The 26,367-nt window shown below is 38.1% G+C and overlaps 2 protein-coding genes across 12 annotated transcripts in view; one reads left to right on the plus strand and one right to left on the minus strand.

Moving 5' to 3' along the window:
* Positions 1 to 21,323, plus strand: part of si:ch211-260p9.3 (1-phosphatidylinositol 4,5-bisphosphate phosphodiesterase gamma-2) — a 39,246-nt gene extending 17,923 nt beyond the window's left edge. For 5 of the 11 annotated variants that reach the window (XM_051657141.1, XM_051657145.1, XM_051657143.1 and 2 more), the window contains 15 exons: positions 1,690 to 1,767; positions 1,880 to 2,061; positions 2,852 to 3,058; positions 3,244 to 3,363; positions 3,446 to 3,623; positions 3,914 to 3,952; positions 4,309 to 4,375; positions 5,335 to 5,492; positions 5,663 to 5,735; positions 5,863 to 6,057; positions 16,019 to 16,143; positions 16,299 to 16,425; positions 18,824 to 18,994; positions 19,372 to 19,465; positions 20,607 to 21,323. In XM_051657141.1, coding sequence (XP_051513101.1) covers positions 1,690 to 1,767; positions 1,880 to 2,061; positions 2,852 to 3,058; positions 3,244 to 3,363; positions 3,446 to 3,623; positions 3,914 to 3,952; positions 4,309 to 4,375; positions 5,335 to 5,492; positions 5,663 to 5,735; positions 5,863 to 6,057; positions 16,019 to 16,143; positions 16,299 to 16,425; positions 18,824 to 18,994; positions 19,372 to 19,457 — 1,806 coding nt within the window. In that variant the 3' untranslated portion in view covers positions 19,458 to 19,465; positions 20,607 to 21,323. Of the gene's footprint in view, positions 1 to 1,689; positions 1,768 to 1,879; positions 2,062 to 2,851; positions 3,059 to 3,243; positions 3,364 to 3,445; positions 3,624 to 3,913; positions 3,953 to 4,306; positions 4,376 to 5,334; positions 5,493 to 5,662; positions 5,736 to 5,862; positions 6,058 to 6,141; positions 6,652 to 12,364; positions 15,322 to 16,018; positions 16,144 to 16,298; positions 16,426 to 18,823; positions 18,995 to 19,371; positions 19,466 to 19,986; positions 20,101 to 20,606 lie in introns of those variants that run through there. The other 6 variants (XR_007893245.1, XM_051657146.1, XM_051657144.1 and 3 more) reach the window with 6 other exon arrangements.
* A 1,087-nt stretch (positions 21,324 to 22,410) lies between these two features.
* Positions 22,411 to 26,367, minus strand: part of LOC127417263 (C-Maf-inducing protein-like) — a 53,482-nt gene continuing 49,525 nt past the window's right edge. The window contains exons 20-21 of the mRNA XM_051657152.1: positions 25,633 to 25,703; positions 22,411 to 25,407 (exon numbers count right to left, since the gene is read on the minus strand). Coding sequence (XP_051513112.1) covers positions 25,354 to 25,407; positions 25,633 to 25,703 — 125 coding nt within the window. The 3' untranslated portion in view covers positions 22,411 to 25,353. The remainder of the gene's footprint in view (positions 25,408 to 25,632; positions 25,704 to 26,367) is intronic.

Raw genomic sequence — 26,367 nt, forward strand, 5'->3', positions numbered from 1 at the left:
CCATCAGGGAACGGAGGTTACGAAAGTAACCAGGATGTTTTTAACCAGCTGGTGAGATGCTTGCTTCAATATATTGTTATGAGAGATTTTGGACCGGTGCCAGTTCACAGTAGACAGGGTTACCCAGCGCAACGCCATGAATAGAAACCAAGATATCACGGCTGGTTAGGACAAAACTCTGTTTAACATGGAAAAGATACCTTTTATCATGTGTTGTTTGCCATCTGGTTAGGACATGGTGTGAGTGTGGCTGCTTCAGCCTCTTCTATCTTTCATTTTGCTTTCCGACTACTCCGTTTCAAACAAATAATGCTGGGCATAGAAATTCATCTATTCTCTGACTACAAACTCATCAGACATGCTTTGTGAGTTTTATTCTCTGGTTTGTGTGCAGCTGTGTTGTGTTCTGTTGTCTCTATCGCTGTGGCGGATCTGTTTTTAGATAAACGTTTTTGCTTGAATCTCGCGAAAGGGGCAGCGTAACTGCTGCTCTCATGCACTCTCATGAATGTGCACAGGAGTGCAAGGGTCATAAAGATTTTCACTAAATAATAAATTACACTATGTAACACAATTTTTGTTCTTGGGTAGTAAGTGTTATTTCCTAATTGCTTATGCCTCAAAAGTATAGAAAATGGCTATTATTCCCCACAAACTTTGCTTTTGTGACCAGGACAGTGATATTTTGAAATTTACCTATTTCCAATGAGAAAACGGGTGTATTTGTGTCTTTTCGTTCACATAAAGTCAGAAAAAAACAACATATGAATCCAAAATCCTTGCCTCAGACAGCTTAGGGAAGAAGTCTTGAAGGTACTTGAAGGCTGCCAACTCCTTATCTAGAGCTCTGACAAATTGTTTCATAAGGCCCAATTTGATGTGCAGTCAATCAACACCTTCCGGGGGTCCACCAGTGGCTCCCACTTGACGTTGTTCCTCCCCACAGAGAACTCGGTCCGCTGTGGCCAATCCCACCTGTGGTAGTGCACCTTGGTGTCCCAGCTGTTTCAAAGGCAAAAATAGCAGGGAAACTTGGTAAAACCGCCTTGGAGTCCCATCAGGAATGCTACCATTTTGAAGTCTCCTGTGACCTCCCAGCCATACTCATCATACTTCAAGGCATCCAGGAAAGTCTTGATGCTGTTGTAATCCTCTTTGAGGTGCACCATGTGAACCAGGGAAGAGATGGGTACTTGTTACCATTATGGACCAGCACGGCTTTGAATATTACTTTAGTATAAATACATGTTACTTTGGATTCATATGTTGTTTTTTTCTTACTTTATGTGAACGAAAAGACACAAATTCGCATACGCAATTAGGAAATGACACTTACTACTAAAATAAATTTGTTACACAGTGTTATATTTCAGTTTGTTTCTCACCAAACCTTATTGTATGCCTTCAGAACAAGGCACATTGAATAATTTGTTAGACTTCTGAATTATACTTTTGCATTCTTTTGAAGCTTCAAAAAGTTCAACATCATTTAGCAGGTCACTGTTTCAAAATTTCGGTCTTTGTATACAGAAAAAAAAAAAAAGAAATTCATGTTGGTTTGGAACAAGATGAGGGTGAGTAAATACTGAATTAATTTTCATTTTTGGGTGAACTATACCTTTAACCTATTCATAAATGGTTAATTTCATATTTTTACACATGTTTGTGTTTTTTGTTTTTTTAATTTAGAGGTTTTACAAGCATGACTGTGTGATCTCAGATAATAAGCTGTACTATTCTGAGGAGAAAAAGCAGGACAATCCTGAGGTAAGTGACTGAGATTGTAGTCATTGTCTTTATAAGTTGTATAAGTATTTTTATTTTATTTTTTTAACACTATTATTTCTTACCAGCTCTTGAATTTTTTTCTTCCCTGTAGAACATTCAGGACATTTATGAGTCACACTTGTCAGAGCCCTGGTTTCATGGACGGTTGGTTGGTGGCAGACTGACCGCAGAAAGACTACTGCGTGATTTCTGTGAAGGGAGCAATAGAAAAGATGGAACCTTCCTGGTGCGAGAGAGTGACAAGTTTATCAGAAACTACAGTATCTCCATCTGGTACTCTGGCCAAAGATCATGCCTTTCTATTGCTGTTTCCCAGCTATTCACTTCCTGTTTTGTTTACATTTAGCAGAGTCCTAAACTAACATTTTGCTGCATCTGTGCCACAAAATTTACCACAATTGAAACAGTATATTCTTTTATGTGTTACTATAATTCACTAGGGTGTATGCATTAAAGAATTTAGTGATTTTAGGATGTTTTCACCCTTTTTTCTTTGTACAGTATATTTGTGGTGAATTCTGTTACAAGACTGCATGATTTAAATGAATAATAGTTGGTGTTGGTAAATTATTAACTTCATATTTCTTTCACATTGCATTAGACTTAGCAAAAGTGTAACATGTAATCTAATATAATATAATATACACTAAGCATAATCTATTTGCATTAGAAAGAATAAAGTCCCAAGTAGATATTTAACTGACTATAAGTGACTTATCAGCTGGCTTGTTATAGCTAGTAAACAGTGTTTCAACAAACATTCAGTAGACTTTCAGTAGCCTGTATATAGATCTTTATTAATGAACTTTTAATGAACTGATGTTCTCAACAATAATGTAAGTAAGTCATTAATAGAGATCTGTATACAGGCTATTGATAGTCTACTGAATGTTTGTTGAAACACTGTTTACTAGCTATAGCAAGCCAGTTGATAAGTCACTTATAGTCAGTTAAATATCTACTTGGGACCATCAAAATAAAGTGTTACCGAATAATGCAAACAGAAACTTTTGGGGAGTGTATACAGTAGAGGAGAAAATAATGCTCTGTACGCTCTCTATAGGAAGATGGGGAGAATTCAGCACTGTAGAATCTTCTTTTCCCCGGAAAATGGTCACACTTTCTCCTTCTTTGGAGGCAAGCTATGCTTTCCAAGTATGCGTGTCTTGATCCAGTATTACAGACAAAACCTGTTTGAGTACAGTGGATTAAACTTGCACCTCACAGGTTTCCTGCCTCGGCCCAATTTTGTGCCACAACCCCACATGGGGTAAATAGCATTTATACATTTGCTTACTGTAAACGCTCACTCACACATATACACACACAAAAGCTTTTACCATATATCTATTGTATGCCTGTCAATGCAATGACAGATCATTTGTATGTCATTAAATCTAATAAAAACAGCTGGAGAGCCAAAGCGTAATGTCAAACTGTGATTTTTATTTTAAGGTGGTTTTACAGTAACCTGAGTCAAGTTGAGGCAGAGGACTATCTGTTGAGGATCCCTCGAGATGGAGCCTTCCTCATCAGACAAAGAAAAGAGCCTGGCACCTTTGCCCTCTCCATCAGGTTCCTCAGTTTTTTCTGTCCCAACAGGCACATAATGACCTCTTAGTATTTATCTTTATTTATATGTTTTCTTGTAATTCAGAGTTGAAGGGGATATCAATCATTATCTGATTAACAAAGATGGCATCAAGTATGTGCTGGCAGAAGCCTACGAGTTTTTTAGCCTTGAGGAGATGGTCAGCTATTTTCGAGAGGAGCCTTTCAACGGCAAGATAAAGCTACGTTACCCTGTAACACCAGAATTAGTGGAACGCTGTGTGGTAAGAGAATTCAGGAAAAATGAGAGAGTGGAAGGGGATATATGATTACATAATAATAGCAAATAAAGTATGTTGACTGGATGATTATTGAAAGTGATAAAAATAATATGGGGTGTTTTTATTGTACGTTGATTTCTGTCATAAGTGGAAATGTAAATTAACTTATGGCTGAGATGCTCAAAGTAAGACTTGAAAGTATCTTCAAGTTAGAGATCCATTTTTTTCTAAGATTGGATCTGTGACAACTGTGACTACTTACACACTGTAACTGATAACTTTTTCCTTTGCAGGAGGATCTCTTTACGTATGATATTGAGCAGAAAAGGGAGGTTAGAACTAAAAAAGCAATTACAGTATAATATTGATTCATATACAGTATATTCTTTTATGTTAATTAAAGGGTTATTAACCCCAAAATAAAAAATCTGTCATCATTTACACACACCTATTAAGTTCCAAACCATTTGACTTTCTTTCTTTTGTTGAACACAAGAGGAGAAAATTTGAAAAATGTTAATGATGCTCTTTTTCCATACAATGAAAGTGAATGGTGACAGGCTGCCTAACATCTATTGTGTTCAACGGAAGAAAGTTATACTGGTTTGAACAAGCTGAGGGTAAGGAAATTATGACAAAATATTTAGTTTTGGGTGGATTAACCCTTTAATTTGTTTTATTCTTTTAGGTTGCTGAAGATAATCCTTTAGGTGATCAATGTGAAGGTGTGGTGGACATCTCTAAGTGTAATGTTGGTAAGATCTTTATGAATTACGCAGCCTGGTCTCATAGTGAAAATGTGACTCTATTTACTGTACATTTTCCAAAACTTGTTAAATGTGTCGCCAGGTACAATTCCCTGCAGTTTCCAGGTGAAATGAACACTAGAGGCACTACAACAACTGTGTTTTATTCACTTTCACCCAAATCATGACTTTAATGGCTGATTATGACTTTATAAATACTTATTTTTCTCTCTATTACTCAGACCCAGCTATTTTATTATATCAACACACTTTTACTCTAATGCATCTTTTGAAAAATTATACATTTTAATGCTTGTATTAACAAGCATTAAAGCTCACCTGATAGGGCGTTGGACTAAGAGTCGGAGGACTGCGGTTCAAATCCAGTCATGAACTCAAGCTGTCACGTGACACAACAGAGACATAGAAGCGGCACAAAATGATGTGGTTGCTTTAGGAAGTGTACTTTTTCATTTTGCTTCTGCATTTTAAAACAACATTGGTTGGGTTTAGGCCTTGATCACGTAAGGTTGTCTTTTTTAAACATCTCATTTATATTTTAAAACACTATTGGTTAGGTTCAGGTAAATATTTTAGGTTAGGGAGGTATGTTTTAATCATTAAAATATCTATCTAAAATTCACCTTAAAACGGTGTCTGAATGCGACACTATTTTACTTGCTTTTGGCGCCCCCAGCTGGACATTTCACTGGAAAACTGCAGCCAAACGTGTTATACAGAACGTACATTTTGAATTGCAAAAATGTTCACATAAATTTCATTAGATCAGGCTGTAATTACCTGTGTACAGTAAATACACACCAAAGATACAAGTTGTGATTTGCACTCATCAGTTCTCAGCATAAAGTTTAATAATAATCTGTGCCCTTTTGAAAAAGCTTTCCTCAGTTATTACAATACAAGACTTCATACTCTCTTTCTTATTGATTTTAATTGGCTCCCCTCAGCATGCAAAGCCAAACATGCAAGACCCCTTGTGGTAACACTGTTGAATAAGGAAAGTCTGATCCTACTTGAGTTCACGTCGGAAATCTTAGAGCAGGTGGATGAATGGTACCAGGTGATTCTGAGCATCATCCAAAGAGAGCAGAATCTGGAGAAAGCGGTTTGTTTATATCTCTTTAACAAGATATGCCACCCAAACACACATTTGATTTTTATGTTATTGAGCTTTATTACCGATAAACAAAATATCTACCTGAATCTATGTACTTCTGATGACCAATATTTGAGAATTGTCTGTGAATATCTGTGTATTGAAAATACCTTCCTTAGTCCAGAACCAAAATATCTGTTGAGATGTCAGACTTGGTGGTATACTGTCAATCCATCAAAAAGAAGACTTTTGGTATGTAATTTCCTAAAACACTCACAAAATTGAAACATTCCATAAAACATTCCAGAAATATTTAGAGGTGGATAAACCGGCATTTAATTTAATATTCCGTTCTGTTTCAACATGTGTGACATCTCAGAAAAATACAGCTACAAAGAGGTCCACTCCGTTCCGGATAATATGATTCCAAAAGAAGACAACATTCTGGAGTATAACCAGAAAGCACTCACCCGTGTTTATCCCTCCAGTAGCCGGGTTGATTCCTCCAACTTTGACCCTTGTCCTTCATGGAAATTAGGCTGCCAAATGGTGGCTCTCAACTTCCAAACTGCTGGTATGTGACAGAAGAGAAAATTTTATGCTTACCTTTACATATTCTCATGTTCAACACCTGTTAATTAGAATGTTTCCTATGTAGATAAACCCCTGGAATTTTTTAAGTTCATAAAGTAAGATCACAAAGTACATCTGTGCAGCAGGAATTTCCCTAACATCCTCAGGAAGAAATCGTCGAACTGTTGTTTGATAAACCTGTTTTTTTTATGTTTATAGTAGGCTTATTTGCCCAATATAATTAATATCTGTACAATAAATATTACTTTACAATTGTAAATATTGGAAACTTGGAATTTTATGAAAGCTCCTACTTGACCATTGTGACATGAAGTAATGGTCCGCTCACGTCATGTCGGAATTACCGTAATTACAAGCCATAAACTCGGAATTCTATGAAAGCTCTGATGACACAGTGGTGACGTAATGTAAAAAAGAACCAAAATGGCAACGGCCTCAACAGCTAAAGGTAGTGAACACATATTTCTGTATGATATGCCATTTTTTTATGCCATTGATGCATGACATTTCTTTTTTTTTTTTGTTCTTAAACATTTTTCAACAACATATAGAGGTGGTGAATTAATGTAATGATAAACATTTTACTATTATCAGCAACAATGGTGTTTTGGCCACATAAGTGTTGCCATAGAAGCAAATATTTTACAAGCTCTCCGCATTCCCTTTCAATTCAGTTTCCTCAATATTGCTATGGGGAATACTTTCCTCGATTACCTAGTTGAAACCCTTGTACAATAACTGTAATCCTCTGATTGGCAATGGAGTTTGAGCCCCGCCCCTTTAGGTGCGCATTTGGCCTATATAATCGGGCGTTCAATCACCATTACTTCAGATTTTTCTTCCTTCACGACTACGAACATTCGAACCCCCCGCCCCCCCCACCCTGGACAGCAGAAGCGTTCCTGATGGGTCCATCCACATGAAGAGGAGCCCGCCATTCTTCTTGTCGCAGATTCAAAGAAAGCTCGAGTCAAGACACACAGTGTTTCTCCCCTCTTCCCCACCGCAGTTCGTCGGGAACGGGATATTGTTTTAAATACTGCTTATGTGTGTGCTGCTCAAATAAAAAATTATCTAGCAAAAAAGAGAAAATCACCCGTTGTAAAAACACAGGAAGTCAGGAACACAGGAAAGGGCATTTTCCTCTTCATGTCTCTCAGACAAACACTATGATCAACCTTTTCTTGAATCAGTAAGCCCGTTGTCTCACTGTGCGGATGCACGGCGAGCCCTCACAGGCGTGTCACTTTAACACATCCCACACACTATGGCCAACTGCTACCCTATGGTGAACAGCGCCCTGTCTCCTGTAGTGAGCGAATCAATAAGTCCGCTGTCTTGCTGCGTGGAGGCATGGCGAGCCCTAAGTGGCTTGTCAAATTTGGTGTAGAACACAATAGAACATGGCTACACAATTCAGTTTGTACACCGGCCACCTCGCTTCAATGGCGTTTTGCAGACTGTGGTCCCACCACAGGACGCATTGGTATTGCATGCAGAAATTCACAATCTCCTTGTGGTGAATGCGATAGAGACTGTCCCGGACTGCGATGCCTACAGTGGAGTTTATAGCCGCTATTTTCTCATTCCAAAGAAAAGCGGCAGGCTTCGGCCCATTCTAGATCTGAGACTCTTGAATCATGCGCTTGCGAAGTACCCATTCAAAATGATAACACAGAAACAGATTTAATCACACATCCGTCCACAGGACTGGTTTGCGTCAATAGACCTGAAGGAGGCGTACTTTCATGTAAAAATTGCACCACATCACAGGCGTTTTTTTGAGATTCTCGTTCAAGGGAACTGCGTATCAATTCAAAGTACCTCCTTTCGGTCTGTCTCTGGTGCCCTGAACGTTCACAAAATGTATCAATGCAGCACTTACCCCATTTAAAATGAATGGTGTGCATGTGTTGAATTACCTCGATGATTGGCTGTAACTAGCCCAATCAGACGCTTTGCTTAGCGAACACAGAGATTTATTGCTTTGCCATCTAAAAAATTTGGGTCTAATTCTGAACTTGGTGAAAAACACACTTTTCCCCAGCCAACAAATCTCTTTTTAGGGGTTCAGCTCAACTCCATGAGCATGCATGTGCACCTCATGCGAGTGTGTTCAGGCCGTTCTTCAGTGTCTGTCTCAGTTCAAACTGGGGAAAGCATGTCCACTGAATACTTTTCAGAAAATACTGGGTTTTATGGCGGCCGCATCTGCCATCATATCATTAGTCTGTTACACATGAGACCTCTCCTGTATTTGCTCAAACATCATGTACCACAGAATGCCTGGCACCTCGGGCGCATGCGCATTCGGGTAACTCGCTACTGTCTGGCTGCTTTAGCTCCTTGGACAGCTCCAGCCCTCTGTCAGCAAGGTGTTATGCTGGGTCAAGTATTCAGATGAAAAGTGGTGACCTTGGACACATCCAACACGGGTTGGGGCGAGGTGTGTGATGGACGGCCGGCTTTCGGCACCTGGATGAGTGTGAAGCGAACGTGGCACATCAACTGCTTAGAACTACTTGCTGTCTTTCTAGCCTTGAAGGCTTTCCATTCCGACATTGTGAATCACCCCGGTATGCCTCCTTCACTCTGTCATCAGCAGGACAAGGAAACAGTTCTGTTAATTGCAGTGAATTGGCCCAACCAGTCCTGGTTTCCGGAGATGATAGAGTTATTGGACGGCCCTCCATGAGAAATACCACTAGGGAGGGATCTCCTTTCCCAAGCACAAGGCATGATTTGGCATCCTCAGCCAGAACTGTGGGACCTGCACATGTGGCCCCTGAGCGGAGCACACCGAACCAGCCGGAATTGGCTCAATCTGTGATTTTACGGGCTAGAGCACCATCCACGAGATGCCTGTATGCACTAAAATGGCAGGTGTTTGTAATCTGGTGCTCTTTATGTAGCGAAGACCTAGTGAATTGCTGAGATCCTTACATTCCTTCAAGGGCGATTAGACGCTGGTCTTACCCATACAATTCCTTAGAGGAACGAGGCAACTGAACCCCCTCGCCCTGCTATGGTGCTGACTTGGGACCTAAATCTAGTGCTGAAGGCACTCATGAGTCCCCCGTTCAAACCATTGTAATCTGTCGAGTTATGTGTGCTTTCATTAAAGACTGCACACCTGTTAGCTTTTTAGGCTTCATTTAAATGGTTGGGTGACATACAGGTGCTGTTGACTGACAGCTCATGTCTGGAGTTTGGACCAGATCTTTCAAAGGCAACAATTAAACCTAGAAAAGGCTACGTGTCTAAGGTTTTATCAACGCCTTTCAGGGCTCAGGTGGTCCGTCTTCAAGCCCTCTGTCCCCCATCATTTAATTCAGATGAAGAGCAGTCTATGCATTTGTTATGCCTTGTGCGGGCATTACAAACATATGTTGAGCACACCCGCAAGTTTCGACTGTCGGATCAGCTCTTTATTTGTTATGGAGGTTGCACGAAACGCATGTCCGTCTCCAAACAAAGGCTCTCTCACTGGATTGTCAATGCGATCGCCCTCGCCTACAAGGCATGAGTTTCACTATTGGGGTCAAAGCACATTCAACTAGAGGCATGGCATCCTCATGGGCATGGACAAACAGGGTGTCCTTGCAGGACATATGTTTGGCAGCAGGATGGTCTCCACAAAACATGTTCGCAAGGTTTTACATCCTGGATGTGTCATCTATCTCTTCACAAGTCCTCTCTATTTAGAGCGCTTTTTATATATCCAACGGGTATGCCAAAACCCTCTGTTACGGGTAGGCTACCAGTTATAATTAATACAGCCCCCAATATGTAAGCTGTGGTTATAATACCCACTATGAAGTCACAAGCACTCCCTATGAGAATAAAACCTACTTTTCCAACCTTGGTTGCAAAAGGGTTAATATTACACCATGTTTATCTACAGTATATAGATCCCCAGACTATATTTACCCCCATCTGGTATTACCCACATGGGGTTATTTGTTATATATATATATATTTATATTAGGGGTATAACGGTACATGTATTCGTCCCGAACCATCACGGTACTGACGTCACGGTTTGGTGCATGCAGTCAGACGAAGAATACATCTGAGTCAGTCACAGGTGATCCACACTTCAATCCAGAAGGGGGCGCGCACGGTAATGCAACGCTGTTTGCTAACCGCCACTACAGGAAAAAGAGCAGAAGAAGAAGAGAACATCTATGCACCAACCCAACACAAGAATGGCTTCTCATAATGCTTTTAAAAAAGTTTTATTTTTCATTATTCTATTCTATATACTTTTATAACACAAGAGATTCTTTTCAGTTTTGTAGCTGATTGTGACCAAATACCTTTTGTTTTTTTATCAGCCCTACAAAAAAAATATGGCCTATGCAAGAGTGCATTCTGTTTACTGCTTAGTGCTTAATACACTAAAGGAGGCTGTACTGTACCAACTACCTCAGGGGGGACTAAATGCCGCTAGCTGGAACAAACTGTAATTTGCACTACTCTCTGTTCAAAATAAATGAAAAGAAACCTAGCATTTAGGATTTGTTGCTTTTTCCTGTTGTACCGAACTCATATCGAACCGTGACCCTAAAACCGAGGTACGTACAGAACCGTGACTTCTGTGTACCATTACACCCCTAATATATAGGCCTGTGACTCCTTATACATATCTGTATTTAAGTATTTATACCCCTGGGGGTGTGAAGTCAAGTAGTGTGGTGGGATGGAATTCTGTTCCCCATAACAATGTAGAGTGAACTGAATCGAAAGGGAATGTCTCCGGTTACACGTGTAACCTCGGTTCCCTGAGATGAAGGGAAGAAGACATTGCAACAGCTGGCCACATTACTGCTTCAGATATTTGAGGAAAGAGTACTCCCCTCTGTCCCTAATTCAGAAAAATCTGAAGTAATGGTGATTGAGCGCCGCTTATATAGGGCTCAAACACCATTGCCAATCAGAAGATTGGCGTTATTGTAAAAGGTTTTCAACTAGGTCGTCGAGGAAAGTATGCCCCATAGCAATGTCTCGTTGCCTTCATCTCAGGGAACCGAGGTTACATGTGTAACCGGAGACGTTTTTACCATAGGAGAGAATGTTACAGTCAACTAGCATGTTACAAATCAAATCAAAATCAAATCAAATCACTTTATTGTCACACAGCCATATACACAAGTGCAATGGTGTGTGAAATTCTTGGGTGCAGTTCCGATCAACATAGCAGTCATGACAGTGATGAGACATATACCAATTTACAATAACATCAAATTAACACAACGCAATTTAAACATCTGTTATACATAATTAAACTCGACTTAAAACATCAAATTAACACAACACAATTTAAACATCTGTTATACATAATTACACTCAACTTAAAACATCAAATTAACACAACACAATTTAAACATCTGTTATACATAATTACACAACTTAAAACATCAAATTAACACAACTCAATTTAAACATCTGTTATACACATAATTACACTCAACAATATACAAATAATAACATACACTGTACAGTATACAATATGCTGTTTTTTTTTTTTTTTTTTTTTACTATATAGATACTATATAGATACACATTATTCAATAAAAATTAAAATATATATGAAAAAAGTATATATATAGAATGTAAGTCACAGTTACGACAGTAAGTCACCATTTGCGGAAACCATACAAATGAATGGGGAGAGACGTAAACTAACACCAACCTGTCGCAAAATTCTGGATGTCTTCTCTTCTAAAACAGCAATGTTCACATTGTAAACTCCAAACATAGTTAATTCCAAAAGGATTGTTTCATATAAAACATGTTGAAGATTAGTGGACAGGCGGTCAGTTCCTTAAGTGATGAGCTGTTTCCTCACAAAAGCAGTTTATTTAGCACACAGAAGCATCTCATTCATAGATATCCAATAAAAAACATCTTTGTCTCCTCACCAATGTACTGCCCATTCAATGTCTATGGGGCCGCCGCGTTATACATTTTGTTGTTAACATTGTAGGTTCCCTTGTTAGAAGGACTCTGGTCGAATATCTAATTTGCCCCCTCGTAATTACAGTAATTCCGAGATGGTGTAAATGCACCATAAAACTAACCAAAATTACAGCGGCCTCACCGTTAAAACTTCTTTCCCACTTCATAAAATCCTGTTCTGTTACAACGGATGTGTGAGGGTTTATAACAATTTTTCCTATATATTTAATAGCATACAAGAAGTCAATTCATCGAAGAAATCTGTAAACGAATCAGCAGCATTAAGTTCGTTCATCAATCTGATCGTTATTTATTTAATTTTGCAGAACATGCAGATTTCTGTGACTGATCAGAAGCTTGGCACACGCGGATGTCTGCCGCAACATCGAGAGGAAAGGATGTGGATTTCTGATTTTTAGATTACTAATGTTAATAATTATTTTGTTTTGTAAATCCAATACTGTGAGGCATTTTCATATGGTTTGGAGTTTTAATTTTAATTAAAGTCTGTACTTTACAGACTACTTTTTTTTTTTGTCTGTTGTTCTCTTCGTGTCTGGTATAAAGGTATGTTTCTGTAGGCTACAAAATTTAGACAGCACATAACATGCCCACCAGGGACAGAAATATATTGGACCACTGCTACACAACATTAAAGGATGCATATCACTCTGTCCCTGTCTCTGATCACTGTCTGGTTCATCTTCTTCCGACCTACAGGCAGAAACTTAAATCAGCTAAACCTTTTAAAGACTGTAAAAAGATGGACCAATGAAGCAGAGCTGGAACTACAAGCCTGCTTTGACTGCACTGATTGGAGTGTTTTTGAAGTTGCAGACACCAATCTGGATGAGCTGACAGATAATGTGACATCATATATCAGTTTCTGTGAGGATATGTGCATTCCTATTAAGACTTATTTAATGTTCAACAATGACAAACCATGGTTTACAGGAAAACTCAGACAGCTTTGTCATGCCAAAGAGGATGCTTACAGAAGCGGGGATAAAATCTTGTACAATCAGGCCAAAAACACACTGACTAAGGAAATTAAAGTGGCTAAAAGAAGCTATTCTGAGAAGCTGAAAAGCAAGTTTTCAGCTAACGACACTGCATCAGTGTGGAGAGGCCTAAAAGACATTACTAACTTCAAGACACATCCCCCAACACTGTAGGGAACCAACAAATGGCTGACGACTTGAATATGTTTTACTATAGATTTGAAAAGCCCAGTCTCACACCCCACACCTGCTCTGACCTTCATTTCACACAAACACCAATACCTCCAGCAACTATCCTCCTCCCCCCTCCCTGCTACTCAACCTGCACTTAAGATCTCTGAAGAGAAGGTGTGCCGGTCTTCCGGAAACAAAAGACAAGGAAAGCACAGGGCCCAGATTGTGTTTCACCCACCGTCTAAAATCCTGTGCTGACCAGCTGGCCCCCTTCTTCACACAGATCTTCAACAGATCACTGGAGCAGTGTGACGTTCCCTGCTGCTTCAAATGCTCCACTATCATCCCTGTCCCAAAGAAACCCAAGATCAAAGGACTTAATGACTACAGTCCCATCACTCTGACGTCTGTGGTCATGAAGTCATTTGAGAGACTGATGTTGGCCCACCTGTAGGACATCACTGGACCCCTTCAATTTGCTTATAGAGCAAACAGGTCTGTGGATGATGCAGACATGGGAATGCATCATATCCTGCAACATCTGGAAAGACCAGGGACATATGCAAGGATACATTTTGTGGACTTCAGTTCGGCTTTCAACACCATCATCCCAGCTCTCATATGGAATAAATTAACCCAGCTCTCTGTTCCTACGTCTATCTGTCAGTGGATCACCAGCTTTCTGATAGACCGGCAGCAGATAGTGAGACTGGGGAGATTCACCTCCAGCACATGTACGATCAGCCCCCCAGGGATGTGTGCTCTCCCCACTACTCTTCTTCCTGTACAACAACTGCACCGCCAAGGATCCCTCTGTCAAGCTTCTGAAGTTTGCAGACGACACTACTGTCATCGGCCTCATCCAAGATGACAATGAGTCAACATACAGAAGGGAGGCTGAACGGCTGGCTCACTGGTGCGGTCAAAACAACCTGGAGCTGAACATGCTCAAAACGGTGGAGATGAAAGTGGACTTTAGAAGGAACACCCCAACATTGACCCCGCACACCATTATGAACTACACTGTGGCAGCAGTGGAGTCAATCAGGTTCCTGGTCACTGCCATCTCACAGGACCTGAAGTGGGAGACCCACATTGACTCCATTGTGAAAAAGGCCCAGCAGAGGTTGTACTTCCTTCGCCAGCTGAGGAAGTTCAACCTGCCACAGGCACTGCTAATCCAGTTCTACTCAGCAGTCATTGAGTCTGTCCTCTGCACTTCAATAACTGTCTGGTTTGGTTCAGCCATGAAATCAGACATCAGAAGACTACAAAGGACAGTTCGGACTGCTGAGTGGATTATTGGTTGCCCCTTGCCCTCCCTTCAAGAACTGTACACTTCCAGAGTGAGGAAAAGGGCTGGTAAAATAACTCTGGACCCCACTCACCCAGCCCACTACCTTTTTGAACTGTTGCCTTATGGCCGACGCAATAGAGCACTGAGCACCAGAATCGTCAGGCACAAGAAAGTTTTTCCCTCAGGCTATCCATCTCATGAACAGTTATGAGTCTTATATAAGTAACTGTATTCCACTACAGTTACAATTTAAATCATTGGCAATTAGAATACAGTTACATTCAAAAAGTATTTTGATTACTGAAGAGATTACTTTGCATTATATTGTCAGAAACAACACTGCATAAGATATTTAGGTTTTTCAGAGAATGTATTTTTAACATGTGTATTTTGTCTTACTGTACTGGCAGAGTTTTTATAGTCAAAACAAGTGAAAAAATCTACCAGTGCTGAAGAAGTAATCCAAAGTATTTAGAATACGTTACTGACCTTGAGTAATCTAACGAAATACATTACAAATGACATTTTACAGCATGTATTCTGTAATCTGTAGTGGAATACATTTCAAAGTAACCCTCCCAACCCTGACTGTATATAACAGATTTGTATTTGTACATACTATATATATATTTTTGTCTTATTGTGTACTTCTATATATACTTATATTTCTATTCGCTCTTTATTTTTATTCTAATTTTTTATTATCCCTGTCTTGTTGTTGTATTGTTTGTGCACTGGAAGCTTCTGTCACCAACAAAAATTTCCTTGTATATGGAAGCATACTTGGCAATAAAACTCATTCTGATTCTGATTGTAGAAGGAGTTATATTACAGTCGGGCAAGGCAATCAGACTGCAGTGAACTTTAAAAATTAAAATGGCCTGACAGAAATCTACTTGCAATGGAAGTCTAAGGGGCAGTATGGAGTGTGTAACTGTACTGGAACTGTCAACATATTTTTAATAAATATTTTTGTGGTAATAGACAGAATGCAACAGATGCTGTCGACAAAGCTTAGCTGTATATAACCCAGAACATTACATCTTTCTTAACCTTCAAAACTGGTCTCAAATTAAAGGAATAGTTCACCCCAAAATGAAAATTCTCTCATCATTTACTCACCCTCATGCAATTCCAGATGTGTATGACTTTCTTTCTTCTGCAGAACACAAGTGAAGATTTTTAGAAGAATATTTCAGCTCTGTAGGTCCATACAGTGCAAATGAATGGTGGCCAGAACTTTAAAGCTCCAAATCCATGTCTTTAAAAGCAATAGGTGAATAGGTGTGGATAAGAAAGAGATCAATATTTAAGTGCCTTTTTAATATAAATATTCACTTTCACTTTGTTGTTCTTTTGTTTTTTGTTGATTTGCATTCTTCGTGCATATCGCCACATACTGGCTACGGGCTGGTCAAAAGTGGAGATTTTTAGATATAATAACTTAAATATTGATAAAACCTTAACGAGCACCTCAATGAGCTCTCTCTTTCTCTTTCTCCCCCCAGATAAGTTCATTCAGCTAAACAGTGCTCTCTTCAGTCTGAATGGAGGTACAGGTTACGTACTTAAACCAGAGTGGATGCGAGATCCAACCAAGAAGAAGACATCAAAACAAAACATTAGAATCAGAGTAAATACTCCACTGTTTGCTTGAAAATGCATTCCTTGTTAATTCAGTCTATATTTTTCTAGAATAATGACTGTGTGAAATGTTAAATCAGAACAGAATGAGTAAACAGAATAGAATCAGTATTTCTCCTCTTTATATTTGTGATATTCCTGCAGGTGATAGCAGCTAGGCATCTGCCCAATCCGGACCACATTGTCAGTCCTTTTGTCCAGGTTGAGCTGTGGCCATATCCAAACAGTATAGGTCAAGCAGATGACTACAGTTTCAAGACTACTGTCTTCAGTAAGGGAGAGGGGTTAAGATCTTTGATATTTGAGAATTTTGGGAACACAAACATTTTTGTTGTTGTTGAATTGTCATTAAGTGACCAGGGAATTGTGAGCTCCAAAAAGGACAAATATACACCAAAGGTATAAGTCTATAAGGCTTATGCAATATATTCCAAGTCTAGTCAAGTCATTTTTATTTGTATAGCGCTTTTCACAACACACATCGTTTCAAAGCAGCTTTACAGAAGATCATGTATTAACAGAAAATGAAACTGTAATATCTATAAAGTCTTAGAGTCATCATTGTGTAGTTTGATTAAATATGATTGTAAATTGTGTATAGAAATTAAATAATTAAATAATAATTGTATTTAGAACCCCTGTGAGCAAGCTGAAGGCAACTGTGGCAAGGAACACAAAACTCCATAAAATGTTGGTTAATGGAGAAAAATAACCTTGAGAGAAACCAGGCTCACTGTGGGGGCCAGTTCCCCTCTGGCTAACATCATGAATATAATGCCAATATTAGTTATTTACGTGCAGTGCAAGTCACGGTTTAAAATTATTAAACTAAGTAAGTGTTAAGGGCCAGTGATTAAACAAAGATTTTGTAAGAACTGTAAGATCAGTGTTGTGCAAGCTACTCAAAAAATTTAACAAATTAAGCTACAAACTACTCAACAGAAAGATTTGTTAATCTAAGCTAAAAGCTACACCTCAGAGAATTTAGCAAGCTACACTACAAGCTACACGGCAAAAGTAGCTTGCTACATTTAAGCTACTTCATATTTTTTCAACCGCAGACATACGGAGCATACCGTCATAGACAAAGCACCTAAAAGACGTATTCACATGATGTTTATCAAAGCCTTGGTACAGTATATAACAGTTTAGTGCAATACAGTATACAAGTATAGAGTATGGTGCAATATGTACTGGTATGTGCATGTAAAAAAACAAACAAAAAACATATAAATTCATATTTAGACATGCTACTTATACGAACCCACGTGTTCAACATTTAAAGTCACTATTTTTACATTTTATTTTTTATATATATAATACTACCTCTACAAACCCATACCCATGTAAACATAATTTCATGGTAATGCCATGGTACTTTTTTATGTGTTTTTGTGTAGGCTAATACGTGTTTTGATACTCTTTTGGTTGGAAAATGTATTTACCTGCAGATGTAATTTACAAGCTGCAAACGTTATAAAGACCTTCTTTGTCACTGGCAAACGATAGGACGCACTTGCAGGTTTCATTTCCATTGATTGTAGATCCACTGCAACCAGCATTATCTTTATTTTCCATGTTGTAAAATACTCTGTGTGCTTATTTGCAAGTGAGAGCGTGCACAAATGATTCAGCAGCGCGTGCGCAAACTTTCAGTCATTCAGATTGAATCGCAAACCCATTCATTCCTATCATGTGTGACCAATTCTATTTTTAAAGAACCGACTCAGAAGAGAGATTAATTTGTGATCAGACATTTATAGTTTTGATTCAAAACTGGTGATAGTAAACACCTGGTAGGCTACAAGGCATGATGTAGTGGTGTAGCTTTTCTCAACGCTACGCCACTACCTTGTCAAAAAATATAGATTCGCTATTGAAAAGCTACTCAATTTAAAAATGAGTGAAGCTACCACCTTGCTACTCAGAAATGTAATTAAGATAATAGCTTCACTATTTGTAGCAAAATTACTGCCCATCACGGTGTAAAATAATGTCTTTGAAGTCCATCCTGGATTAACTGTAGATTACTGAAGTCATAAAACAGCTTTGTGTGAGGAACAGACCAAATTTTTAGTCAAAAAATATGTCTAACCCATGTCCAGATTAAAAAATGTCAATGTCATTAAAAACATTTGAATTCCGGATGCAAACACAGGTTAGATATGAGCTTCAGGAGAGGGCAAGATTATCAGATAAGAATTAATTTAGCTTCTGTGTGTCTTCAGAGATTTAGATTATCATAACTTTCATTTCTTGGTTTGGCTGTGGCTCAGGTGGTAGAGCAGGTTGGTTACTAATCACAGGGTTGGTGGTTCAATTCCTGGCCCACATGCTGAAGTGTCCTTGGGCAAGACACTGAACCCCAAGTTGCTCCCAATGGCAGGCTAGCACCTTGCATGGCAGCTCTGCCATCGTGTGTGTGTGTGTGTGTGTGTGAATCAGTCTATGGAAACAAAGTGCTCTGGAACTGCTAAGGTTAAAAAAGCACTATATAAGTGCAGACCATTTACCATTTTTGTTTTTTGGAGTATCACAGTCTTGGTCACTATGCACTGTCCAAGAGGTGCATAAAGGTTCTTTGGAAATTTCTACTTTTGTGTTCCACTTTTGTGACAATTTTTAGATGAACTTTTTCTTTAAGTGACTTTTAAATGATTTCCTCACAGAGTGTAATGGAATGCATCCAGTGTGGCTGGGCCCAAATAATCCACCAAAATATTTTGAGGTGTTTGAGCCAGACCTTTCCTTCCTGCGCTTTGTGGTTAGTGAGGAGGATATGTTCTCTGACGCTATATTTCTTGCCCAGGCAACTTTTCCTTTTAGAGGTATTCGGTCAGGTAAGTCTATCCAAAATATTTTAGCCATAATGGTTCCCAAATATTTAATGTGCTTTTTAAATATTTCCTGTAATTTCTCAGATTTTATGTTTAGGCATCTGAAACATTTCATTTTAGGCTGCTAAATTAACTAAAGGAGCATTAGTTTGTTTATCTTTCTTCATAACTCACTTACAAATATGTTGTGGATATAACAATCTAATGGTGTTGTACTGTGAAGCTCCAACATTTAGAATTAGTTGTAGACAGAAAAACCTTGCCAAGCAAAGGAATAATTCTGCAAGTCTCTGAAAAAAGGTGATAATTTCATCCATTTAGATTAATTCAGAAAGGTCTCTGAGCTGAATCCTGTTTTGGCCCTATACTATTTTTATTAGGGTATCGGTCTGTCCCTCTGAAGAACAAGTTTAGTGAGAACCTGGAGCTTGCATCTCTTCTGGTGCATATAGATTTACAGTCCTGAAGGTGGAGGTGAGGAACACACAGACTGACATCTCTATTTTAGACCATCAGAACTCTTTATCATAACTGTGTCAATATATTAGTTAAACAGATAGTTAACCCAAAATTTTAATTTATGTTATCATTTACTTGCACTCATTCCACACCTATACAAACCTGTATTTACTTTCATTTGTTGAAGACAAAAGGATATATTTTGAAAAATGTTCAAGACACTTTTGTCCATGCAAAGAAAGTGGACAACCTAGTCTAGTAGAATGAACGTTATTAAAACTAATTTTTAGCAAATGGTTACTTTCCACGTTTCACAGCAGTTTCCTGGTAAAATCGAGAGGCGCTACAACAACTGTGCGTTTTATTCACTTTCACACAAATCCCGACTATAAAGGGTGACAAGACTTAATTAACACTTATTTTTCACACTATTACTCACACACACTGTTGATAACTATGTTGATGCTATGATATCGAAACACTTTTACTATAACGCATCATTTTAACAATGACACATTTTGACACTTGTATTACAGACCCACCAACATTTACACACTTATTCCAATATGATTAGCTTCTGCGGTAGCTCACCTGAGAGTGTTGGACTTCTAACAACAGACCGTGGTTCAAGCCCAGCCAAACACAAACTGGTACGTGAGACAAAAGTGAAATAGAAGTAACATGAGATGACGTGGTTGCTTCGGAGTATGTGCTTTTCATGTCGCATTTGCTTTTTCCACACTATCGGTTAGGTTTAGGCGTTGGTTAAGGTATTAATGTTTTGTTTACCTCTCATTTGCTTTTAGAACACTATTGGTTAGGTTTAGGTTAAAGTGTTACTCATTAAAATCATCTAATTTTCACATTAAAAACCTCGTCTGATTACTCGCTTTTGGCGCCCTCCGCTGGACATTTCACTTGGAAACAGCAGCCAAACGTGTAATGAAGTAATTTCGTTTTGCACAAATGCTGCTACGATCATGTAATGTTCATGAGATCAGGCTGATAGTGGATGATTAAACACCAGCACAGGAACGAAAATAAAAGCATAAATATAAAATTGCCCAGCATTAGCCTTTTGTCTTTGACATTCCATTGAGCAATAACATGTCTCCTGAAAAGAGATGTAATATGGGTCCATTTGTTTTCTCTAAAGGATTGAAGTCAACAGCAAGTCTTACCCAAGAGAAATTAACAGGCTTGACAATGCCCATGTGGTGAAAAGAAGCATGTGGTTTATTTCCTTTGGGTGAAGGAGACGTTTGGCACTTTTTTCCCCCTGCCCCCAGACCACCAAGGAATTGATGTAAACTGGTAGACTTACTAGTAAGCATTAATAACATTTTTGGGGGAGGTACTACAGAGCAGCAATCAGGATGAACAGAATAAGATCTTAATTAGCTGTTATTTTATATTTTCCCATATATTTGTGTGTATTTTTCAGTGTTGTTGGATCTAATGATCTAACTTGAGATTTTAAAGGCAACCTGAGTGTGTAAGGCTTTATGAAAGCAAACATACATCTGTGTTGTACTTCATTTGTTTCTTTAGTTCTTTATATATTTACTCATGTATTTATATACATTTTATATATGAAGTTATTTTCCTTTTTACATTGTTCCTTGCTCTTGCTATGCATTATTATTTCTGTTTAATCTTATGTTGTGTGCTGTATTGTCTTCAGAATTTGGAGATAAATATTTATCTCCATTTCAAGGTCTTTAACGTTACAGTACGATGTTATGAAGCAGTAATTTTCCATTGTCTTTACTTGGCATGATAACAGTTGTTAAACTTGTGTTGGTCAGACAAAGACAGACTGAGCATTGAGAGATGCAACTAAGATTATTCAATAAACTCATTTTTACCATCACTTTTTCCTCCTGCCTTCTGCCATATTACCTTGCTGACTCTGCCTAGCTCTTGGGCTGGTAGAAGAGTTAAAGGAATGTTCCGGGTTCAATACAAGCTCAATCGACATCTTTTGTGGCATAATATTGATTAGCACAAAAATACATATTGACTGAGAGAGGCAATTACAATGGAAGTAAATGGGGTCAATTAAACGTAAAAATACTCACTTTTTCAAAAGACAAACAATATGCATGTAAACATGATTTTAGTGTGATAAAATCACTTACTAACCTTTTCTGCGAAAAGTTGGAGCCAATTTTATAACTTTGTTGCCATTACGATGTAATGCCAACAAACCCTAAAATGACAATTTAAGTTTTTTTACAGCTTAAATAAAACACAAGTTTTAACAGAAGAATTGCTTTTATAAAATCATAAGCTTCACATTTCTGTCTTTAAACCCTCCAAAAATTGGCCCCATTCACTTCCACTGCAAGTGCCTCACTGTAACCTACATTTTTGCTTTTTTTTTTTTTTTTAAAGAAACAGAGCGATGAGTCAAAATAATTTGTTGTGGTAATCAACATTATGCCACAAATGCTGTCGATTGAGCTTAACTTGTATTGAACCCGGAATATTCCTTTAAATCATAAACTGTTGATGTTGACTGGGTTTTAGATATCAGACAAAACTCTTGATATTTCGGTATTAGACAAAACTCTTGATATTTAGGTATTAGACAAAACTCTTAATATTTGGATATATCCTATCTTCTGACAGAGATAGAGGTCTAGTGGGAGACTGGATCCAGCATTCTTGGCATTGTTGGTCAGGATGGATGATTTTACATTCATTCGGAAGGATGGATGATCTAACAATGTGCTTACGTGTTTGGATTCATGTAAAAGAGATTGGCAGAATACCATTAGTGCTACTGTAGCTGCCATTACTTGTTTTAAATGGGACTGTCATTGTTATTCGTTATGGAACAGTAGTTCTTACTATACTGTAAAATTACAGTTAAAAATAACATTAAAATGGAGAATGTTTAGATAAAATATCAATACCAGTAATAATAATAATAATAATAAAAAACCTTTGCAAGCTTTCTATTTGAAACATATTCACAGACAGTTTATTTTGATTGAAACTGGTTCACATATTAGGCTTATTTTCCTGTTGAAGGTGGTGTGTTCTCATTACATCAGCCATAGAGCAGCAGCAACAGCAACCCAGCTGTAGATAGGAGCAGATAAACACAGAAGAAACTCCAGGAGTCTTGGGAAATGTAGGTCTTTTCTTTTTATGTACACGACTGTGCCACAGGGGCTGTTGGAACCCCACCCAAATCATATTAAGACTCAGTCTTAATTTGACATTGCGGAAAGCACTTTCAAAAAATGGAAAATCAAAAAGAAGCTGAAAAAGAGACATTAAAATATGTAGGTAAGAAGACATTGGAAACAGAAATAGCACAGTGAACTCCATAATAACAAATTAATCAGAGGTGTGGAGGAAACAGTTTCCCAAGTTACTGAAGTAATAACTCGATTTCCACTTTAATAGATTCGCCATTGTCTCGGTGTTCTTGAATCAAGACAAAAAAATTGCATTTTTATATCTTTTAGGCAAAATTCCTTCTCCCACAGAGAAAAATGGTCTGCTGTTATAAGCAGCGACTGAAGACCATTAAACAAGTATGACTTTCACTAGCGTACAAAATGGCAGTTTCCATTCCACTCACAAATGCAGAACATACGTGCATGAATTCTGTCCATCTCTCACATTTAGAAACATGTACTGATCCACATGGTAAGTGGTTAAAGGAGGTTAAGTGTAGGGCTGGTTTTAGAACTAGTGATTTTACCCTTTATATTTAAATCTCCATGATAAAATTACAAAATGCAACATCTGCAGATGAAACATGCAAAAAAAAAAAAAAAAAAAAGACAACAAAAATGGACTGACCTTCTCAAAATGTCAGACAATAAAAATAATTAAAAGAAACAACCACTGAACACAGTGACAGTGCACTTGGCCTGTGGGAGGGAGTGAACCAAAATAGGCGACCATATGCACTCATCTAAAAAATGAAGGCAACAAATGTCTCCCAAAAACATGAGAGAAAGAGAAACAGAAATATCAAACAGAGAGTGGAGGGAAATTATATACTCATATGTACATTATACAGTATGCAACTACACAAGGTTCAGACTAAAGATGGCAGAACGCAAGTTGGTGCCAATGCCATTTATGGCACCCAGTACTGAACTCCCCCTGGACGACGTCTATTTCTGTGTGAAATTTAAAGCACACACAAGTTGGACCAATCAAAAACTACCTAGTTTAAGATTGGCCACACGGACGGGGCAGCAACTCGGAACACAGTCCATCTTTCTCTAGTTTTAAATGAGAGTCAAAACAGACCCTCCTTTGTAAACATGGATCAGAATAAGAATTTCTAAAGAAAAACACTTAATTTAAGTTATGATTGTAACTTAGATTGACTGTTTTATTTCTCACTGTTTTTCATGAGATATGAGATATTTTTTCTACAAGTCATCACTTGCAAGATCTGCCTCTTTTGTAATAGTTCTCTACTAGTCAAGACACTGACTGTAACTTATTTAAGCGATGAAAAACTATATGTTTTCGGAGAGACATTATCACAAAAGCGAGAAAACAAAATATAAAAAAATGTTAAACTGCATAAGCCATAAAGAACATAGCAGAAATCTTGGCTTGATAGTTAATTTTATATAAATATACGGAACATTTTCTTAACTGTTATGGCAGGACACTCATGGTTGGCTCCTATTGACAACTAGAGGCAACCACAGCAAGTTTACAGAGAATATTAAAGCCTATTCATCGGTTTAAAAGTCAAAATGTATATCTATGTACAACTATGCTGACTTTCCTCAGAGTTGCTAGGTGATGCAATCTTACAGAAAATGTTTTTAGGCACCATTTTGGTTTAGTTTGTTTGACAAAAGTACTTGATAAAGAAGAAGAAGAAAAAAAAAAAACAAAAGACCAGAGAAACCGAATAAATGGGGCTCATAAATACAAAGTAGTCCCAGACTACTTCCTGAACAACCGTGCTCTTAAATATGGGTGTAAAATCAAAATTACACTGTACAATGTGGCTGAAAAAAAAAAAAAAAGAGAAAAAAAGAAAAAGACAAACACAAATATTAGTTTTTCTGTTTTGCTGTAGAGCAAACCCCTGAAATGTCTGCTTTAAAAATGTCAAAAGGGGAGAGTTTTTTTTTTTCCTTTACAAACACATATGAAAGCAGTGTATGGAAAATATGCTTCAAGATTTAAGTTGTTAAAAATTATTTTCAGAGTGACAGAAATAGAGATGAATGGGTCAAGTGAGCATTTTTAGAAACATTTACACCAGAAATTTCTGTGAGGAAGCAAAATGACTGAACTGAAAGGACCAAGAACACGTAACAAGGACAAGAAATCTTGGCTTTCCACACAGGAGGTGATCTCAAAACTGTACTGGAATGTGGCTCTGAATATTCAGGCCTTCACCAGACGCTGGTACCACAGGGGAAATGGCTCCAGATAGTTCAAGGAGAAGGACAAACCAAAGTTGACTTCTGGGAAAAAAGGACAAAGGGATGAAATCCTTCCTTCCTTTTAAGGGACATTGATTTAAGGAAAGCCAGATACGACTGACACACAGGTAATAACAAGGGAGACTGTTCCTTCGAGGGGTCCGAGATTAAAGGCAAGAACAAACAAACAGTTGAAAACGAAAAAGTCCCCTTCATTATGTCATTAGAAACAAGGCTCCTGTGCTGATGATGTCACACAAGACATATTCTTGCATTTGATGCCACTACAAGAGCGACTTTATATTTGGATGACACACGTTTCTGATATTATGAGGAGGTGAGGTCCTTGTGTTTGAATGATGTTCCTATAAATGCAGTCCTCGTTTCTCCATGTTTGTGATTATGCTGTGTTCTGATGATGGGTCTGCGATTTTCTGCGTTTAGAAATCTCCGCTAGAATTATGATGTTGAACAAGTTCACCATGCCTCTGTGTAGCGAACGTCCACTTCCTTCAGGTTGGGTAGTTTAGCCTGTGGGTGGGGTGAAAAAGACATTTAGATATCATTAGGATATTAGAAGACATTAGGAATGATGTTGATTCAGTAACACGTTGTGCATAAAGACAGTAAAAACCTCATTTATACTGCTCTTAAACTTTGTTTACTAGAAACTACAGTACGCAAAGACTGAGAAAGACAAGAGTTATGTTTCAACATTACACAGTCTGAGGGTCTGCTTGAGTCACACCCTCTTACCTTCAGGTCCTCATAGGTGTCTGCGGTGAGTTTAGTACTGTTCATATTCAGGCTACACAGGCTTTTCATAGCTGCATAAAAAAAAAGAAAAGTTAATTGTAAAAAATAATATTTGAAATAAATTTGTCCAACATATACCTAGGGTGTGCACAGAGTTCTCTATAAAATTAAAATTCACAATTATTAAGGACTTCTTAGTTCAAGATAATTAACAAAACTGTATGCAATTTTTAGGAATGCTATTGGGCAATGCTTTTTAACAGGTCAGAATAAATAAAATCAAAGTCGCTTTCCAGGCAAGTCAGTCCAATTGGTGGCCATCTTTGAAGCGCTCCTGGGCAGTTATTTTCTATGGATGTAAGCTGCAGAAAAGTACAGCTCTCTACTTGAATGGGGAAAGACCGACATATCCGGTTGGACAAGATTACAACCAAAGAACATATCTGAAATCATCAGTAAAATCTGAGCTTTTTTAGCTCAGATCACAAACAAAAAAAATTATATTTTTCGGGCTGCATCAGCTAATGCGCATTCACATTCGCATTCGCATTCTCATGTTAACTGACAGGTGATGTCTGTATCTACAAGGTGATAGGCTATTTTACCTGTAAGGTGGGACTTCCTTTTCTACACCCGCCATATTGGGCATTCAAATTTCTCCTATTCATTTTCAGTTGGTCTGTCTCAAGCTAAATAGTGATAAACTGCCTGGATGTAAACAATATATAAGATTTG

Source organism: Myxocyprinus asiaticus, chromosome 26 (genome assembly GCF_019703515.2).
Source record: "Myxocyprinus asiaticus isolate MX2 ecotype Aquarium Trade chromosome 26, UBuf_Myxa_2, whole genome shotgun sequence".
In the NCBI taxonomy this organism is placed as follows: domain Eukaryota; kingdom Metazoa; phylum Chordata; class Actinopteri; order Cypriniformes; family Catostomidae; genus Myxocyprinus; species Myxocyprinus asiaticus.